A 22,077-nucleotide genomic window follows, 5' to 3' on the forward strand; every position below is an offset into this window, starting at 1 on the left:
GAATCATAACCTATATTTGAGAACACCTGAGTCACAGGTATACAATAAAAACTAGAATAAATATTATTCCTCTCAAGGTCTTTCAATCACGTTAACAGAGCATGAGGTGCTACTGAGGCAGTTTTACTCAGGGAATATGGACAGCCCACTCTAAAAAGGAGGCTTCTGTCCAAACTACTCAAATATTGCTATTCTCAAAATCCCCTTCAATCTGTAGGGAGGGAAAGATAAACCCACTGTAAATCCCAACACTGCCATTTTATGGTCCTGCCCTTTCTGAAACAGACTTAAACTATAGTAGCAACACTTAAAAATCTTAGCCTAGATGGTATCTGACATCATTTTACATGGTGCATGCTATTTTCCCAATATCCACCCCCTCCCTTCCAGCGCCAACCACCCTCTCCCACCCATACAAACAATAAATCAAATCAACTTTCATAGATTTAGGTGCTATTTTAAAAACATCAAAATTTTACTTTACCCATTCTCTCCGATGCTCCCTGTATTTTTTTAAGCTGTGAGTGGATGACCATGCTATGTGATCAACAACTGTGAAGGCTAAGCAAAAGTGAACTGAGTTTAGTATTGTAATTTCAAAAGAACCTTAAACTTTGTAATATTTGACATATATAATGGTATGCAGAATCCTTATTTTACCGCATTTTATCAGGCATTAATGGCAAGCAATTTATAAAAACAACTAGTATTTCTTTTGTACAGAATCAGCTAAGAGCTTAGCTTAGAGAAAACAGAGAAGAGAAAACTCAACAGCACACAAAGCAAATGGAAGCATCCTAGTTTATAAATGGGGCCAGAAGAGGAAAAGCTCTCCCACATTCTCCAATGTGACAACCAAAGCCCTCCCCACAGGCATACTTGTTAGGGGCCACGTGTCACTGTTGGCTTGGGACAGGGCAGGCACATTTCCTCTGAAATACATTCCATACCCTCTCAGTGAAAGGAAAGCCAGAGCTAGAAAGAGAAGTGAATAAGCCTAAAGCTTCTCATTTCCCTGTGCCCTCAAATCTTCAAATGTTCCACCTTCTTATTACCTACAACATAAGCTAGGACTCCACATAATAATGTGGGAACTATATAAAGACCAACTTCTAGTCTAGTAACAGAGCAGGAAGAGACCTGTCCTGTACAGTAAACACATGTCTTCATATGGACAAGTAAACCCCTATGTCTTCACGTGGAACCAAGATAAAAGCTACTGCTTCACTGTAACTATTATAGTAAAGAACAAATTCGATCATTTTTACACACTCCTCCAGTAGTCTCACCAAATCCACTAACATCTCCCACCTACCTTTGTTGTTCCTTTAGAATTTAGCCTAAAGCTCACCTATAAGAACCCTTTTATAATAACCTTAAAAGAAAAAACTCTTATTACTCCATGTTACCTTGTTAATAAATACAGTTTAATTCATTGTATATTTATATAGTACAAAGTATAGGGTTTATTTTATGAAAAGATTCACTACCATGTCTTAACATTATATGATTACTGATGCTTTGAAAACATTTAATAGGACTCGATACATGTCAAACTTTTCAGGAATACATTTATTACAAAGGGAAAGAAAAAATACTCAGCCAAAGATGGCAGCGGGAAAAACTAATTAAGGCATTCTCCCTTCCAAATGTAATATCAAGTCATTCTTTCTAACAGAACTTATAAAATCATACTGAGTATTAGTAGAGGCTTTCCTTTCCCCCAGAAAATGCAAAAAAATAAGGGTACTGAAAGGCCATCCCTCTTAATTCTTTCATATGGTCCTACAGGTTTATCATTACAAATAGGTACCAATATCACCCCCACCACAATCACCATGACAAGCCCGACATTTTAAAAATGCAATGCCCACTGCAGAAGAAATTTCCAAAACAAGTTCATTCTTGCTGAATATGACCAAAGATTAATAATGCTAAAATAATTTTTTAAATCTATCAGCCTACTTGTCTATGAAAATCCATATAAAAAAATTATAAGGAATGAGACTGGGAAACAGCCTTGGTAACAGGACGAAAAGCTCAGGGTCTTTAAGAGCTAACAGAATGGTGAAGGAAATGTGCAGAAAGAAATACTGAAGTAGCTACATTCCAAGGGCTCTATTCCACCCCTGCCACAACCCTATCTTCCCTCATTATACAAGCACAGAATCTTGGTCACTGGCAGGGCTCAATGCCATCACATTTCTTCCAGGGGGATATATGCGTTAGGAGATCAACATATTCCTCCTCTTAGATTTAAGACACACATTAGAATAAACAGTTACCCACAAATTTAGTCCTAAAAGTGGATTATATACAATTTGTTTTATGGTATATGTCATAAAGGGAAGTCAGTCATTAAAAAGTTGCAGCCTGCTAAATTTCATATTTTGATACTTACTTGCAGAGCTGCAATTCTGATACAATAACACTCCTACTCTGGATATCTGGTGCCTTCTATCATCCAGAACTTTTTATACACAAAATTAGAAGTAACGAAAGCTATCTCTGGCTATGAGGAAATAGCTGAAAAGAACCAAAGAAAAAGTAATTGGCTGATTTGTCTATTAAAGAGACAAGTTCTCCATAGTTGGTGATAGCTATAAACGCTAAGCAGAGCCTCCCCAATCTAAAACTAATGAAGAAATAAAAAGGAAAAATAAATAAGAATATCAAAGGACAGAGGCAACAGACGACTCAATGATAAAGGAAGTTAAAATGAAAAACAGAGATTACCATGAAGGAGACTGAGCCTTACAACTATTGAAACAACAGAGCAGGAAAACCGTGGAAAACCGTGACATAGTCACAAGAATTGCCTTTGGGGGAAAGGACTGAAACTGTGAAGGAGAAGATGAGCGACTTCATTTGTAACACTTTACTTAATGAACAAATAACACTTGTTCTCCTATAGGTGTTTGGTGGTCTTTTATATTTTTTAAAAAACTTTTTTCAAAATTAGACACCTATATGCAATCAGTATCACAGAATTTATCACTTAAAAATAAACGTAACTGTTCATGTGCAATCTTCACTCCCTACTGGACTTTCAGTCCCTCGAGAATTAGAGTCCTATGTCACTACTTTATTGCAGAGTCAAACGACAACAGAAGCAAGTACGTCCATAATCTCTAAGAAAAAGAAAGCAAGAAAAAAAGTGAAGCAACTCAGCAACCTAGGGATACTCAGGTTCTACTCCCATCAATTACTACACCCTAAAACACATCGGCCAGCATCAGAACACCATGTCTGGGGAAGTATTCCCTCTAATACTATGAGGCAAATTAAATCATTTGATTTATTTTCATACCAGAATTTCTCAAAATTCTAAAATCTGAGGTGAATCAACTGTTTTTCTAGTAAGCATGCCTTGCTGGTTCCGGTCCATAATGCAGAATCACAGCACTTCCCCCCAGTTTCTAGTCCAGGGGTTTTCTTTGATAATCAGCTTTTCTCACAGCCAGTACCTTTCACAATCCCACTGTGGAAGAAGTTGGTGAAATCCTGCAGAATTGCTGACCACCATGGACCAAAACATTAATGGAAAGGTAAGATGAAGCTAAATACGTAATTTCATCCTAGAAGTCTAGATGGACCTCTCTGGGGACTTCTATATCTCTCCATCTCATGGGTGTGTATTTCTGTCTATTTCTAAGGAAAAGTCATTTCTACCCAGTGGCTTAGGTATATACAGTTCAAGCAGCTTTCCTTCCGTATGAGCAACTAATACAGTATTTCCTAAAGTACAGGATTTGGACAAAAAATAATTTTAGATGTTATATGATTTCACCAACATGACATTTTAAACACCACTCAATCACTAGTGATTATTTATCATGATTAAGGCAAGAAAAAAGTTTCCACTTGGTGCTTAGTACGTACTTAATACAGCTAATGAGTTCTAATTTTCAGCATAGGGTAAGTGACAACAGACTCTAGTTATCTCATAACACCATGTTGTTTTCATTGTATTTATTTTTCTGGTGACATAAACTTTCATTTTAAAATTAGCTTAAATTTTCAGAAAGTGAGCTGACATAAAAAATTAAACAAAAAGAAAACAGGGTAAAAAATAGTACAGGTGATATATGTGATTTACATTTGGAAAACATTTATCCAGAACAGAGTTTCTCAAACTTTTAATGTGCGTCAGAGTCACATGAAAGGCTTCTTAAAACACAAATTGCTGGCCCCCATCCCCAGAACTTCTGATTTGGTAGGCCTGGGGTGGTACGTCCAAGAATATGTGTTTCTAACAAGTTTCCAGGTGATGCTAAGGTTGATGATCTGGGCACCACAGTTTTGATAAACACTGATCTAGAACAATGGTCAAAAAGCTTTTTCTTAAAGGGCCAGATAGCAAATATTTTAAGCTTACCAGCTATATATCTCTGTTGCAACTACCCAACTCTGCTGTTGTAAGGCAAAGCAGCTACAGACAATATATACACAAATGGGCATGACTGTGTTCCAACAAAACTTTATTTACAAAAAGCAGGTGGGCCATAGTGCCAACCCTGATCTAAACACCCTCAAGTAACTGAAAAGGGTATATGGTATATCACAGTAGTAGGACAGAATATAGAAGCAGCTGAACAGCAAGGTGTATATATACTGTAGATACTATCCAATAAATATCCAACCTATTCTACTGAAAAGCAAAGCTTTGGGGAGTTTAACTCTGAAAGAGAAAACTGATGTCGGCAGAAACCTGAGGTCTCAAGAAAATAAAAACAATTTACCATGCATTCAGGAGACATGACAAAAGATTCAGCAAGGGCAGCTGGTTAAATTCTTTTCATGTTGAATCACAGAGGTCAACATCATTGCACATGGTTCACAACTAAATTAGAACATAAGGATCAGTATCTAGTAAGAGTATTTTAAGAAAAAAGTTTTGAAGACTCCTTTCTCTAGGCCATGTTAAATAGAAAAATATAACATTTATTCAGCTGACTGAGTTACATGTACTTTCTAATGGCTTTGACTTTTCAGTCATAAGTTACTCAGTTAAAACAAAAACACTAAGCTGTAGCCAACTTCAGAGTTTTTACAAACTTTTCTCTCTATCCTCAATAATCTTACAAAACTGATCTATTTTGGCCTTGCCTTCTAGTTTCTATCCCAGCAGCTGCTAGTGTGTGAGATCTTAAACTGAAAAGGAACAGAATGACTTTTTTGCAGGTGCTGAATCCATAAGATTCCTGTCATAAACTTACCCTCCCTCCCACTCCCTCATTCTTTCTCCCCAAAATGTTCTAACTTTCCTCATCTTCACAGTCTACAACTTCTCAGTAAGACTGACTATTAAGTTGGGTATACAATCAATTATGTGTCCTCAATGAATATACTAACATTTCAAGCACCCTTCTGGAATTCCATTCTTGAGGAGTACCTGCTTCATTTATCTAGTCTTGGCCACACTTGCTGTTTTAAGCCCTCTGCCTATCTTTGCAACCCCAAACTTGCCTGAACCCTTAGGAACATCAAGCTTTAACGTTGATATGAACCACCTGGTACTGAAACCCTCACTAAACCTCACCCCCATCCATGAACCTACTTGCCCTTGACTTCTTGCTACCCATCTTGAACATGTAGCTCACTACCATTTATCCTTATATGACATCTAACCCAAACCAAATCAAAGTATTTACTTGCTGCTTATAAAGCTTATGGACTGACAGACAAAATGATTTTTCTTTGCTTTTATTTTTTTACCCGAAGCAAAAGAATGTCTCAGAAGCATAGATTTACTTGAGGAGAGCTAAACAACTGTAGAGAATCCAAGAACAATGCAGAGTTGTAAGAGGTGATATTATTATCACCTGGGCTGTTCTGTAGACAAATAGCTTTCAGAGTTCAAAGTGAGTTAAAGTTTTTTTAAATGGATTCACTATGTGGGTGTTAACAGAGTTTTCAGTGTTTTGGTATGCCTGGACTTCCGATAAAATCAAATATTTACTAAAACTCTGTTTAAGTTTATGTTTAACTACTTAACCTTATGTTTGCTAAAATTTCTTATAATGTTAAAGAATTTACAAGCTCTAGAGTTAGATATAGCCCATCATTATTTTAAAAAATGTATATTTGCACATTAAAGGCTATGCCTCCTTCACTTAAAATGAACAATCCAAGTGGAATAGAAGAATGACTTACAACTGACCAAGAAATAAATATGATTCATTATGTTAATGAGAGAAAATGAAAAGAAAATGCTCTCAGTGTTGATGACAAGTCAAGGAACACAGATTACAGTAAAGATGATTTTACGAAAAAAATCCACTGAAGAAAACGCTACTTCAATCGTTGATTCAATAATTTACTTTGCAGAAAGCCAGCGAGGTCATACTGTCCTATAGGTTCAACAGTTACATATCACTAAACTTGTACTAGGTACAAGTAAATGATTTTCTGAACTGTATTTTCCTGGGTATCTCCTAGGATGCATATCCTTTTAATTTTACATCCCATAAACTGCAACTACCATATATATACGTGATCAGCAAAAATATTAAATTATGATTAATGTACTCTATTAACTGAGCAAGAACATCATATGGTCAAAAGGATTACCATCAAAAACAGCTAAAATTATCTGAAAGCTTCAATTTCCCCTAACCATTCCCTAACCATAACGGACAACTAACTATGCTATAAAATTCTAATCTATAATCTGAATTCCATTAGTCTACTGGTTGTTTTTGAGGGCAGATGCCATTTCTGGCCTGGTGTAACCTTTACGAGATGGTCTCTGTTCCCATTTAAGGGTTATAAGCAATTAAGAGGTATTTAATCCCCAAAACTACCTTCTGTAACTTCTTTAGTTGCTAAACTTAGGATATAATCTAAATTCACACCCTCAATTTTGTTTAATTCCTATCCCTGGAACCTTGCAAGTCTGGGGTCAGGGCCAGAGACTTCTCATAACTAAACTGCACTTGTTGGCAGAAGGGCTTTAGCTAAGGGACATCCTTCCAATTAAACCAACCCAACAAAAGTAACTACAGTCTGTGTGAGGACACTAGGTTCCTCCAACCATCACACAGACAATTCAGCTGAACTGCTGCTTGACTTCTCCTGTGCTGCTCCTCCCTGCTTTCAAATGGAGTATGTTCGGGGAAGACAACTTGCCCCTCTCCCTTCTATTAATGCTAACAACTAAAACAAAGGTAATTATAAAATTTAATGTATCTTAAACTTCAGACAAAATAAGATGCTAATTTATATCTAGTTACGGTTCCTCCCTTTTAAAAAACTTAAAATATACTTATTTTTCAACATTTTTGAGGATAACATAGGAAATTACTTGGCTTCTCATTTAACAAATTATAGATTTAACTTGAGGCAAAAAAGGTTAAGTGACTTACCCAAAGTTACAATAAGAGGTACAGCTGGGGCTAGAAACCAGGTCTCCTGAGTCTCAGCCCAGTGCTCTTTTCCTTAGCCCATGATGCCTTATCAGAAAAATCCAAATACAGTCAGACCCCCAGTTACATGGGTATGAGTTACACTGATTCACATATACAAACTTTATATAGTGTGACCAATGTTTCAACTCACGCGGTACCCTGCTTCCATTTATGCAGTATGCCAGGCATCGGCACGATTTTCAGTGGCACACAGGCGGTTGCCACCACCAGGGCCCTAGGCAAAATTGCAAAGAAGGCTAAGTTTGTCTTTGGCCCTCCCACCTCCCTTATGCATTCCTCTCCCACCTCCTGGTCATCCCCCTGCCCAGCCTCCCAGCACCATCATGCTGCCCTCTGGTTGTCCAAAGCCTCCCACTTCCACCACTCACCCAGGACTGTCCTTTCTGGGAGTGCCCAGGGATCTAAAATTACCTCTCCATTTCCCTACTAAAACTCCTATTTCTGAGAATTTCAGTAAAGTTTAGGTAATCTACATGATTAACTGATTTAAGTAATTCAAAGTAAGTTACATTTAACAGACTTAAATCTCCAAGGAGTTTAAAAAGAAACTAATTAAAAATTCTAATTTGGGGGAGGGGAAGAGGAAATAAATCTTTCATTAGGGGGGCAAAGAAGGTAAAAGAGAAAGTACTCTGGGCCTCCTGTGCCACTTCAGATTCCCTCACAGACAGGACACTAAGAGTTGAGGGGGTGGTTACTGCCACCCTGACAAAATGACAGTGGTTGCTTTATAGTCAGTCTCTGGGATTCAAAAAAAAAAAAAAAAAAATTGGACACAGCTGCTTTGAACCCTCCTACCTACCTTTTCCATCTCTCTCCCACCTCTTGGATCCCCATTTCCACCTCTTAGTACCAAAGACACCCAACAGCATTCCCTGTAAGCTGTTCCTGTGTCCAATACAAAGCTTCCCATTATATGGTTTCAAATTACATGAGTTATTCAGGAAGGTATCCACGTCCCCCTATCCCTGGATAACTTCAAGTTGACTGTATGCTAAAAAAAAAAGTCCTAATTATTTAAAGGTCCTGAATCATAAGATGAAGTATGGAAACTCATTAACTATCTGGTAAGAAGGAAAAGAATACTCTGATTCTTGTCTTATATACATAAAAGAACTAATTTGAGTATCTAAAAAAAACTCAATTCTTTTCCTTGAAAGTAGTATGTTTCTTACTTCTGGCCCAACACAGCAGTGAAAATCCAGTCATTTCAGCTAAATAATATCGTGGACTTGTAAACATGGGTTCATTGGTAAATCCTCTTAGTCTGGAGGCAAAAAAAAAAAAAAAAAAATCCAGTAACAGACACATAAAAATATAAATTTATTTGTATACAAAGCAGAGTGGATTTTTAAGAAACCCAAGTGTCTGCTAATTACACAAATAGAAAAAATATATATATGTGTGTATGTGTGTGTATATATATATACGTATACACATATATATACACACACACACACACATTTTAATTCAGCTTTGCAATATTAGATTGGCTGCCTAGTTTGGAAATTTATCAGGTGATAGTAGTTACTCTGATCCAACTACCCTCCCAGTAAAATTAGGAAATTCAATCCATGCAGAAGGTACCCAAAACGGTACCCATCTAGGATTAAAAGGATCATGTAAAGTATGTCTTAAATGAAATGATTTCTATAATTTTACTACAAAGATTATTCTGTTAGCTAAGATTCTGGATTAAGTCCCTTCTCAATACCATATGTTATAAAAAACCATTCTTATCTAAAAGTGAAAAATGGTAACTGATAAGTTTCTCCAGTGGCATTTTTAATTAACGTTAACTTTCAAGGGTTTACTACACACATGAAATTCATTTCCTTCCCAATCCTGCCTCCTCTCTACACAACCACAAGTAGGTTTGCGATCTACACCTATTTTTCTATACGTTCTACGAAGATAAGTTCCAAATGTGGGTATTTATTACAACTGAACTAGGAACACTGAAAAACCATGCAAAGTATACACTGCTAAAACATTTGAATTCGATAAAATGTTTTACTCACATATTTTGCTGCAAAGCATTCAAGGAAATTATAATAGCGACTGCTAAAAAGTTGAGTGTGCCTTTTCTCTTACATCAAACAATTTAAATAACTTGTCAAAAAAAACCATTTCTTTAATGGCTAAGTAACTATTTGCCTGAACAAGCAACATACAAAAATGAGCAAGTATTGGCTTTGTCTTTAAGAGAAAAAGTAGTGAACTAGACCCTTCCTCCATATTAGCATGGATTTGAGTCGAATATCAAAGAGTACATTACTAATTATCACCACCAAAAAAGCATCAGCATTTCATCTTATCTAGAAATTCTCTATGACAAAAAGATATCCAGCCATTAGTGGTTTTCTATACAAGCTCTAACCTAAGCGCCTAAAAGGATCGTTGTTTCCCCTCAATTCTACTTCACTGGGCACCACATTTTCAAAATGGTTCTATTCGGGGCACAAGCAAGGTTTGTCAATATTTACTGAACAAAGCCTCTATTAAATTGTCTAACAAAATGGAGGTCTCTCGGAAAAAAACAGGCCGTAACATCCTTCTTTTCACAAAATGGGCCAAACACACCCGCTTCAAGAAACCATGGTTTGGGTCAGATTTTCCCATAAGAATGGTTGTTTCATCCCTGGGACTGGATTCCTAGTAAAGGTTTTCTCCGGACCCAGGTAAGGGGGTGGTTGATGGGGGCCAGTTCTCCCTGGATACTCTGGAAGGCGGCGACGAGGACTGATCCCAAAGCTCTGGGTTAAGGAATTAGTTCAGGGGGCGGAGGCTTTAGCGGTCCGCAGGTACCTAATCAGCGACAAAACAGGCCGCCCGCCTACGCAAAAGAGACGTGGGCTCTCCCGTCCCAGCCAAGTCAACACTCAAGGCTCAAACTCTCCTTTCGGCCTCCAGGCCCCGCCTGACCCCATTGGCAGCAGTTCCCGCCAATCCGCTCGGTCGCCGCCCCCCAGGCCCGCCTGCCCAGCCCTGATTGGATGGGACGGGAGCCGGGACCTCGTGTTACCAATCTAGGAGCCCCTTACTCAGCCACACACACAAACCCAGGTGCGCCCGCGGAGACCCTTCCCTCGCCTTCCCCATCCCTTCCCCCACCCCCAGGGCACTGGCAGAGACTTACCGTCCCGGGAGGTGCCCATCAACTGGTCCAGCATCGCGCGCATCTGGGCCTGCGCCGACATGGCGGCGGCGTAGCGGGCGGACGGACGGGGGTGGGGCGCAGACCGGGCCCTCTCGGGCGGGGGGACAAGGGGAAGGGGTGGGGGAAGGTGAGACGCTGTCTCGGTTGCCGCCGCTGCCTCGAGGCGTGCGGAAAAGGGAGCTGGAGGGGTTGCAGGAGAGTCCGGGCTGCGCTCCTCACGACGACGCGTACGTGGAAGGCAGCAGCCCCCGAAAGCGACCCTCGTTCCCTCACTCTCCGTCGGGTTCCTGGGACAGAAGCAATACCGGCTAACCAAGCTCTCGTCTCCAACACTGCCACCCGCCAGAAGACGTCAACCCCCCCTTAAAGCTCTGACGCCGCTCGCCGCCACCGTCGCCGCGACGTGAGCGCGCACGCTCCTCGCGCTTAGTCGTTTCCCGCGGGGGCTCCACCAACTAGCGTCCAACTGTATTTGCTCCGCCCGCCCCGTGCGGGAGGGGTTCCACCCTAACGGCTCTCGGGCGCGTGCACGCGGGCCTCTCCCGCCCCAGCCTTCCAGATCTCGCGAGACTCTGGTGCCTCAACGGACCCTAGAGCCGGATCCGCCCCGGGCGCGAAAACGCTCCAGGCTGTAGGTCCGCTAGGGCAGCGTTGCACGCTGTGCTGGCGAACCAGCCCAAGCTAGCCAGTGTGCCAGAGGGTTAGCCTGAGTCGAAAGTAAGTAGAGACCATACCCGTCGTTTCGACGGAGGTTAGCAGTTTTAGGAGCTAATCCGGGCGTATTCCTGACGAATATTCATTGACCGATTAATTCGTTTTCAAGGGCCCACCTGAAAATCGTGTAGACTCGACTCCTTTCTCACTGCTGCCCGACCCTCTACAGAAGGAGCCCTGGAGATCTGACAGCTGGGTCATCTTCCTTAATCTATGCAAGGAGGCTTTAAGCACCCCCAACTGGAATAAATCAGGTTCAGGAAATAACGCCTGAAATTACTGCACTACGAAACAGGCCACCTACCCCATTCGGATTTGTCATCGTTACTTATATATATAGCAGGAAGCTGTTAGTCTAAATTAGAAGCTATAAAAGTTAAGCAGTATTCTAACAAAGGAAAGGAGGTCATCTTGTAGAGAATTGTTTTCCTGCTTGAGAGCTAAATTTGAAGGATAAGGCCTTTTCAGTGTATCAGCAGCCCTGACAACAGAAAAGCAAGCCTGTGGGTTCTTAGCTTGCCATCACCCTGCATTCCAGATGTAGGTCGACCGATTACTAACTGTGGGGACATGCAGCGATTTATTTCTTAATCTCATGTCTAATGAAGATACATACCTTATAGCACTGTTGTGAGGACTAAATGAGCTAGCAGAAAATCCTAGCCCAGAGCCTTGCCCTGAGGTTTTAACTTTTTTTTTGTAAAATATTAATTCCTTAAGATGAGACATAGGTACTTTGCAAGGAAATAATGGTAAACTTTTTTGTTTCATTAAGATTTTATATACATTGTCTTGGAACTTATAATTTAATATCAACATCAGTAAAAAATTTACGTGAAATAACAATCATAGTACCAAGATCCTTTTTTTCTTTTTGGCTGCACTGCACTGCTTGAGGGATCTTAGTTCCCTGGCCAGGGATGGCACCTGTGCCCTGCCAGTGAAAGCACCGAGTCCTAACCACTGGACCACCAGGGAATTCCCCCAAGATCCCTTTAAATGCATACTGGGCCAACAAAAATCTTAGAATCATCCTAGTGTTTAGTAACTGACCAGATAGTTTCCCACCAGGAGAACTGAAAATTCAAACAACTCCAATACTTGGAATATCATCCTTTGAAAACTATTTACAATAAAAGAAAAATTTACAAATTAATATGTCTGAGAGGAATGCACTATTACATATACAATACCCTTAGGAGGAAAATACACTAAAATGTTGAAATGTTATGTGTCAGTGAAGAGATTTTAGTTCTTATCCCTCTCTTACTTTCTACCTTTCTGGTTGCTTACATTTTAGATGTATCTCTTATTTTAAAACAACATTTTTTGGGCTTCTCTGGTGGCGCTGGGGTTGGGAATCCACCTGCCAATGCAGGGGACATGGGTTCGATCCCTGGTCCGGCAAGATCCCACATGCCGCGGAGCAGCTAAGCCCGTGGGCCACAACTACTAGAGCCCACGCAACTAGAGCCCATGCTCCGCAACAAGAGAAGCCACCGCAATGAGAGGACTGCGTACCGCAGCGAAGAGTAGCCCCCGCTCTCTGCAACTAGAGAAAGACCGCAAGCAGCAACGAAGACCCAATGCAGCCAAAAATAAATAAATTTAAAACATTTTTTTCAATAGTCTGATATTCACTGTCTTTTAATTGAAGCATTTAATCATTCATATTCATGTAATTACACATGTGCTTGAGTTTAAAGCTCTTATTTTGTCTATTTGTCTCACCTGTTTTATGTTTAATTTTCTCTCCTTTCTTGTCTGCCTTTTAATCATTCCATTTTTTCCCCTTCTAGTAGTTTGAAAATTTTAGTCTGTTTTTATTCTTTTAGCAGTTACCCTAGAAGTTATAAGGGGCGTTTTTAATGTATCAAAGTCTTTACACTTCCCCCAGAGAGATAATACAGAGAACCTAGAAAACTAACTCCATTTAACCTCTTCCCAAGATACATGCTCTTGTTAAGCATGTGTTTTAGTTCTTTACTGTTTTGTTTTTTTGGCCACACCCCACAGCTTGTGGGATCTTAGTTCCCCAACTATGGATAGAACTCAGGCCCACGGCAGTGAAAGTGCAGCGTCCTAACCATTGGACCGCCAGGGAATTCCCAGTTCTTCATGTTTTTTAAAACCAAGTTTCATATAATCGATGTTTGTTTATTTACCACTCTGCTTTGCTTTCTTTCTGGAATCTCTGCCTTTCCATCTGGGGTCATTTCCCTTGTGTCTGATGTTTAAACTTTAGAACAGGAGTCAGCAATATACAATTGACCCATCAAATCCAGCCCATTGCCAATTTTTGTGAATAGTTTCATTGGAATACCACCAGGCTTACTGATTTGTAATTGTCTATGGTTTTTTTGCGCTACAACAGCAAAGTTGAGTGGTTGTGACAGATACCATACCCTATGGCCTGCAAGACTAAAATATTTACTATCTAGCTTTTTAGGGAAGTTTGCCTACCCTGCCTCAGGGTTTGCTTTAGTGTTGGCCTGCTGGTAAGGAACTCTTCCATTGTTGTTGATCTGAAAAGACCTTTATTTTGCCTTTCTCAATTCTAGATGGATATTCTAGGTTGGAAGTTATTTTCTTTCAGCACGTAGCCTTCGTTGCTCCTGGGAAGTCAGTTCTCAGTCTGTCACTCCTTTGAAGACAGCTGGCTGCTTTCAAATTTTGTTCTTTTTGCCTGTGGTTTTCTGCAACTTACTATGATGTATCTGGGTGTGGATTTATTTTTATTTATTCTGCTTGAGATTCATTGAGCTTTTAGAATCTGTGAACTGACATCTATCAATTCCAGGAAATTTTTAGCTATTCTCAAATACTGTCATTCATCAACTTCTGGACCTCCAAATAAAGTTTTCACTGTTTCCTCTATGTCTCTTTACTCTCTTCACATTTTCCACCTTGTCTTGCCAAGCTACATTCTTGATGCTTTTTTTCTGACAAATTTTATAGTTCACAATCTCCCTTCCAGTGTGTCTAGTCTGTTGTTAAACCCATCCATTAAATTCTTTAGTTTTTCAGTTCTAGAATTTTTATTTGGTTTTTCAAATCTAAGTCATTTTTAATAGTTTCTGGTTCCTTGATGAAATTCCCAAGGTTGGCTGTTCTTTGACCCTAGTGATCATAATTGTTTTGTAATCTGAGTTTGCTAATTATAATATCTGATGTTTTCTGTGTTTCTCTTTCTGTTGTCTATTTCCTGGTTTTCACTTATGGGGTCTTGTTTTCTTCTGTGTCTAGTTATCTTTGTGTGCTGAACATGTATATGAAAAACTATGTGTAGGCATAATATAAGCCCTAAGTAGGATATAATGCTATCTTTCTCCAGAGAGGATTTTTATTTTTCTCTGATAGTAACTTGAAGTACTTGTCAAGGATCACCATGATACAAATTCAATGCTTTAATTTCCCTTGACACCAAAATGGCAAAAATATGGTCTGAAAGCCTGGCAAGGGCTTTTTTTAGTTCCAGTTCAAACTTGAGGGTGAACTCCAGGGACCTGAGTTTATTACAGTGCCCACCTTGGTGGGCCCTGGACTTTGTCTTTTGCCTCACTAGCCCTATAATCCCACCAAAAATACAGGTCAGTTTCAATACTGAAGCTATTGCTACTAAACTGGCAAATGCCCTGAAACCAAAAATGTGCCTTTGTGTGCTGCACTTACTTTTCTTGGTTCTTGTGTTCTAAGATTTGGCCTAGTATTTCCCTACTTATCTTAATAGCTCTTCAATGATTTTAAGAATTAAAAAAAAAATTTCATCCACGTTTTTTAGCTGTCTTCAACAGAAGGGTTAATCCAAATTACCTAGACTATCATTAACAGAAGTTTGTTCTCTTTGTTTGTAAACTTTTTTTAATTTTAAAATTTAGTAACTCATCTGAAAAAACAAAAACCTCTGTGAATATGTCTTTGTGTACATTCTAGCAATGATATCCATTCCTTCAGGAATAAGGTCTCATAAGGAAACAGGAACTTATAAGAACAGTATAAACTCTTAATCTATACATGCTAGAAACTAGATAATTAAAAATTAGAATAGGTACAAGTAGCATACATTTTGCTAGCCATCCAGAGCAGACAACTCTGCATTTTACTGTAATTTATAAACTAATATAGTAAATAAGTAAAGGCTATATAGTAAAATTTAATACTGCAATTATCGTTGGGGCATGCATACATACCTAACATCAAATTTTATAAACATGGTTCCTGTTAATTTAAATGTAGATTAAAAAAATTCAAATTCTGGGGGACTTCCCTTGTGGTCCAGTGGTTAGGACTCCACACTTCCACTGCAGCGGACGTGGGTTTGAGCCCTGGTCGGGGAACTAACATCCCGCAAGCCACACGCAGCAGAATGTTGAAAGAAAGCCATGGCTCCTAGAACCAAATTCCGGTATGGCTAGACTGTCAAATGTAAGGGGAGTAGAGATGTGGCTCAAGATATTTGGCAAGGGCCAGATCCTGCAGGCCCTTGTTAAAGTTTAAATTGAAGGGTTGTAAGCTGGAAAGAGACAAGATCAGATCTGTACATAGTGGAATATGGATTGATTGAAGAGCGCAATTTGGATTTAACGAGACCAATTAGGGAGGGCAGTGGTTCAGAGAAAAGATGCAGGAGATAAGAGGTCTGCGCTAGGGTAGCAGCAATAGCGAGTCAAGATTCTTAGGAGGTAAAATCTAATTTAGTGATTATATAGCTGAGGATGTGAAGAAAAGGAAGCAGTCTCGAATAACTCAGATTTCCGACTTAAGTGGCTAAGTGAGAATGTCAATGAACTAACAGGGAACACCGGGGATTTTATGGGGGAATGAGGAGTTTCCATTTTAAATGCACTGAATTTTCTTTTTTCTTTTCTTTTTTTTTGGGTACGCGGGCCTCCCACCGCTGCGGCCCCCCCCCCGCCGCGGAGCACAGGCTCCGGACGCGCAGGCCCAGCCGCTCCGCGGCACGCGGGACCCTCCCGGACCGGGGCACGAACCCGCGCCCCCCGCATCGGCAGGCAGACTCCCAACCACTGCGCCACCAGGGAAGCCCGATGCACTAAATTTGAGATGCCTTTGAGTCACCTAAGTGGTGATGTCTGGCCGCTGGACAGGTCTATAGCTTGGCAGGGGGGCCTGAACTGGAGTTAGCCTGTTGATGATAATTAAAGCCTTGGAATGGAGGTGATCACCCAGGGAAAGCATGTAGAGTGTGAGATAAGGACCTAGGTCTGAACATGAGGAACACCAACATATAAGCGATACACAGAAGAGGAAACTGAAGACAAATGGCTACAATGAGAGAAGAAAGCAGAGAATGTATCATGAAAACCAAGAGAAAAGGAAGGAAAGGTTAACAGTGGCAAATACTCCCTACGAGTCAGCAAGATAAGGAATGATCCATTGGGTTTAGTGGCATGAAGGTCATTTGTAAATTTGCAAGGCAGTTCTAATAGAGGGCGAAAAACCAGACTGCAGTGGATTAAGAATGAATGGTCATGGGCTTCCCTGGTGGCGCAGTGGTTGTGAGTCCGCCTGCTGATGCAGGGAACACGGGTTCGTGCCCCGGTCCGGGAAGATCCCACATGCCGCAGAGCGGCTGGGTCCGTGAGCCATGACCGCTGAGCCTGCGCGTCCGGAGCCTGCGCTCCGCAACCGGAGAGGCCCCGGAGAGGCCGCGGCAGTGAGAGGCCCGCGTACCGCAAAAAAAATAAATGGTCATGAAAAATGCAGAAAATGGGTACATGAAACAACATGGATTATTAACCTCAAAATCTGTACGCTGAGCAAAAGAAGCCAACTCAAAAGAGTAAATACTATATGACTGCATTTGGAGGAAATACCTGAACAGGCCAAACTAATCTATGATTACAGCAAGCAGGTCAGTGGTTGCCTAGGACCAGGTGTGGGGAAGGGGGGTTGTCTGCAAATGGGCACAAGGGAACTTTTGGGGTGCAATGAAAATGTTCTATAGCTTTATTGGTGTGGTTATTACACAGATGCATTCATTTGTCATTATTCATTCACCTGTATATTTATTATATGTACATTATACCTCAATATAAGTTTAAAAAATGTGGGGACTTCCCTGGCGGTCCAGTGGTTAAGACTTTGCCTTCCAAGATGACTAATAAGAAAATAAACAAATAAATAAACATTAAAAAAAAAAAAAGACTTTGCCTTCCAATGAAGGGGGTGCGGGTTCTATCCCTGGTCGGGGAGTTAAGGTCCCCACATGCCTCGCGGCCAAAAAACCAAAACATAAAACAGAAGCAATATTGTAACAAATTCAATAAAGACTTTAAAAAAAAATGTAGAAAATGAAAATTCACTCAATTCACTGAATAAATTCATTCAATTCATTGAATACATTCAATTTGTTTGCGAAGAGGAATGAGTTAGAAGATAGGAGCTGAAAAGATATTTGAGTTAAAGCTGAGTACAACTGACCCTTGAACAACATGTGTTTGAACTGTGCTGGTCCACTTATACGTGGATTTTTTCAATAATAAATACCAAAGTACTACCCGACCCGCAGTTGGTTGAATCTGCAGATGCAGAACCGTGGAGGGCAGACTATAAATTAAACTCAGAGTTTTGACTCTGTGGAGGATTGGTGCCCTTAATCCCCCAAATTGCTCAAGGGTCAACTATAGTTGTTTTTAGATGGAAGAGGCTTGAGCATATTTAAATACTAATAGAATTCAGTGAGAGGAAGCCGCTGAAGTTAAAGGTCAGAAGAGACAGCAAAGGAATGTGATAAAGCATCTACCACATCAAAAACTATAGTGAGTTAACACAGTGCCAAAACCTCAGGAGTCCCTACTTTTAGGACATTCCCAGTATAGAAAGTTTATCACTAATACAGAGTCAATTCCGTCTATTTCTAACATTGAGTTCACCTAATTCTGGATGGTAAGACCATTGATAGGAGGTCCAGGTTATTATATAAGGACAGAAATGGCCTGAACAAACCATTTAAACCATGGGAAATAAGTTGTCTGTATTCCAGGAGACTGGTGGCGATAGGGCTTAGAGGAAGGGTTCATGATGAAAGAATAAGGGTGCGGTGGTTTAAGAAGAAAACAAGTTTTTCTTTTTTGTCAGGCCCTTATGTACTGTGCAAATGTTTTATGTAAACATTATTCTCACTTATTACAACCACCTTGTTGGCATTCTCATCCTACAGAAGAGGGAAGAAGCTCAGGACAACTAACCTACCCAAGATCACACAGCTGGTAAATGATAAAGATGGGATTAAAGCCTAGGTCTATATGACTGCAAGCCCATAAGTATTTCTTACCCTTTTCGGCAGTTCTGCCTCAAATCTCTTTCTTTAAAAACGTTATGGGAATTCCCTGGCAGTCCAGTGGCTAGGACTCGGCGCTTTCACTGCTGTGGCCTGGGTTCAGTCCCTATTCGGGGAACTAAGATCCCACAAGCTGCTCGGCTCGGCCAGAAAAAAAAAGTTATTTGTTATATACACAATATTTTAACTAAAGGAATCAAAACATCAATCTATCCTAATCCTTTTGCTTTCTTCATCTTAGCAAAGTAAAACACCTTCAGATAATAATATACCCATGTCCATGAAATAACACAGGGGGAAATAGTATGTTAAACATTTTTATTTTTTTGATCAGTTCAATTGAACAAATGCTTGTTTTGACCTCTTAATACTATTATTCTAATGTTAATCTCTTAGAAGAGATGATGTTTTGAAGTGCTTGGAGTATTTCTGTTCAGATTGTTCTCCTAGTGAGTAGAACTGAGCCTTGCATTCAAAACACTGATTGAATAATTGTCTATGTAAGTCACTGTGGAAGACACTTTATAGACTACAAAAATGAATGAGACAGCATCCTTACTCTAAAGGAGCAGACAGTCCAGGGAAAAAGAGATTATACGTCTACAATTACAATACCAGAAGAAACTGACATATACCACAAAGGGGGCACAGATAAAGAACTATTGGTAGTTCACAGAGAATTTTTATTTGTGGAATTCAGGACTTTAGAGGCAAGGGGACCACTTAGGAGTCTAGTTTAATAGTTCAGCCAAAAGATTTCCAGTGCTTAAACTAGGACAGAGACAGTGATGCTAACAGTTCTTGCAAAAGCAGAACTTACTGACTGGATCTGGAGAGTGAGGAGAAAGAGAAATACAGAATGAAGCCCAAGTTCTTGACTTGATCAGCCAAGTGCATTATAGAGCCCTTCACCCTGAGACAGAATTCAGAAGGAAGAGCAATTTGACATGGAGGGTAGACGGCAGAAGCGGAGCGGTCAGTGTGCTCATTCCATTGCCCTCTCCCTGGCCTTCCTGCAGCCTGCAGATGAGTGGTGGCCATGTTCTTATACCTAAGGGTCAACTCTGTCAGGCTTGGGAGATAACAGCCCCCCACTGTCTTGTTGACCTTAATTCAACCCACATCTTTATAAATATCCCTTCATTAACTCTCCTCAGTAACCCTGTATGAGTGTGCCATCTGTTTCCTACCAGGACCTTAACATCATATTTGTGTACTTAGATAAAAGGTATATATGTATAATTGTTTGTTTATGCATAGGAAACATCTAGAAACATGCCCACCAAACTGTTAGTAATCGTTACCACCTGGTAATGGGGTTGGGCGAGGGGAGGGAGGGACAAGGGAAAAGGTAAGAGGGCTTTATTTTATGTCTGTACCATTTGAATTCCTTAATAGGCTGTATTGCTTTTTAAATTAAAAAGAAAACTAAAGAGTTTTAAAAGTAAATCAAGAACATCAAGCAGCCTAGTGTAGGAACTTCAGAAAATTCACTGAGAGTAAAGATGAAACCTCCCTAAGAAAACCTCAGTCAACAAAATTTCAGAGAAATTCAGTCAACAAAATTTCAGAGAAAACCCCTAAACTTTAAAAAGAATTTAATGATAAATACATATTGATAGAAATTATTAAATTCTTGTATGAAGGCAGCATCCAAGGAATCTCTCCATTTTCATGGCTCCCAGCCCTTCCCTCCAGGCTGTTGGGGCAACTTGAGACCCACTAAGCCAGCCGACTCCTCCACTGAGCGCTCACCCTTGCCATGAAATTCCTGGTGAAGGGCCACATGTTCTCGGATGCTGCGCAGAAGGCAGAGATAGGTGGCAGCTTGGAAATGAAGCTCATGCTGGGCTCTGCACAACTTCTCACTGGTGACCTGGAGAAGTAACAAGGTCAGATATTCTATTAACAGCCCAGCTGCAGATACAGGTCCACAGAGAAAGATTTATTAAACAAGCATTCTCTAGAATGAAAGTGAATTGCAGAGGACATACAAACATGTGTTTGTGTATCTTAATAACATATATAAAGGCACTCTGTACATATATAGAGGCACTCTGTACATATATAGAGGCACTCTGTACATAAAGGCACTCTGTACATATATAGAGGCACTCTGTACATATATAGAGGCACTCTGTACATATATAGAGGCACTCTGTAACTGCTGATGATTAGGAAAGCTGGCACCTGGTAATCAAAGAGGAATTTTACAAAGAGTTTCACTGAAGCATTTCATCATGTCCTCAAATTTTAATACTGGAAAAAAGTTTATCTCTTGGTTCAACACCCTCATCTAACGAATGAGGGAACTAAAGCCCAGAGAGGCTCTATGGTTGGATAATGGCAGAGATGGGGAATATAGTCAGGTCACTGATCATTAACATCACCTAAGGAATAAAATACAGAACTTTCTCCCTTCAAACAAATGAAGGGCTGCTTTATTTTATGTGACTGTGGACTTCGGTTAATATGGCATATGCCTTTCATTTCAATGAAAATTAAAAACTTATTTTTCTGAAAAATAGCTTTGTCCTCACCAGTAACAAAATGAAGGTTTTATAAATAAAAGTAATATGCATATGTTCATACTACTTAATTATACTCACTCTCACAATTTACTTATTCATCTGAAAAATCTGTATTCTGATGACCTTTAGAAGCTGGAAATGCCATATCCATTCCAAAGTGACTACAAACTTTGTTTTTTCTTCATCATAATTAACTTTCAGATTAAATTAGTACACAGACTTTACTTGACTAGGTTTATGTTCTGAGGCTGTGAGAAAGGGGCAGGAAAGGTAAGACAAAGGTGTGTGCATAGCCTCAAATGACTTAAGGAGCCCTGTTCAAGTGTGGATTAATCTCTGGGCACCACTGCCTACATATGTCTCTCTCTGACCTTTCTTTACTTGAATATCTAGGTTTGGAATCTGAAAACTAGAATGTGTGCTTTAAGATTGGCAGATCACATATATGAAAATGGCACCTATAAGCTGCTCAAAAATAAAATTCATCTGCTTTAATCAATTTAACATTTTATAATTAAAAATTTATGAGTGACCAACACTAATGTCAAGCATCAACAAAGGGTAACATTCATTTCTATTATATAAGTCTAAACTGATAGAATTTGAAACAGGAATTCTATGTTAGTATAGGACAGAACGTAACTGATCTTGATTCAGCCTGAATCAGAGGAGTCAGGAGAGAAGCATCAGCAATATAACATAGTAAATGAACCACAAGAGCCCAAGAGATCTAATGAAATAGGAAATTGTATTTTCTCTATGGAGAAAGGGGAGATCCCTCCCTAACTGAATCCCTTCAGCCTAGGGAGAGGAGACAGAAAATGGGCATAGATTATTGAGTTAGCGCTGAGCCAGCAGGAAATAGAACCCTTCCCCATATCCTCATATGCATTCCACAGAGTGGTGTTTCTGGAATTTTTAGCATGAATTTCAGGTGTA

At 39.9% G+C, this 22,077-nt stretch overlaps 1 protein-coding gene across 11 annotated transcripts in view; it reads right to left on the minus strand.

Moving 5' to 3' along the window:
• The window catches only part of LUC7L2 (LUC7 like 2, pre-mRNA splicing factor), a 70,105-nt gene that overhangs the window by 46,158 nt on the left and 1,870 nt on the right, over positions 1–22,077 (minus strand). The window contains exons 1-4 of one of the 11 annotated variants that reach the window (XM_089917342.1): positions 10,570–11,035; positions 8,606–8,697; positions 7,368–7,644; positions 485–561 (exon numbers count right to left, since the gene is read on the minus strand). In XM_089917342.1, the coding sequence (XP_089773468.1) occupies positions 485–536 (52 nt within the window). In that variant the 5' untranslated portion in view covers positions 537–561; positions 7,368–7,644; positions 8,606–8,697; positions 10,570–11,035. Of the gene's footprint in view, positions 1–484; positions 7,645–8,605; positions 8,698–10,569; positions 11,042–20,362; positions 20,484–22,077 lie in introns of those variants that run through there. The other 10 variants (XM_089917341.1, XM_089917339.1, XM_089917344.1 and 7 more) reach the window with 10 other exon arrangements.

The sequence above is a fragment of the Delphinapterus leucas genome, chromosome 9 (genome assembly GCF_059928025.1).
Source record: "Delphinapterus leucas isolate spDelLeu-1000000601 "Yukka" chromosome 9, BTC_Dleu_Yukka2, whole genome shotgun sequence".
Taxonomy (NCBI): Eukaryota; Metazoa; Chordata; class Mammalia; order Artiodactyla; family Monodontidae; genus Delphinapterus; species Delphinapterus leucas.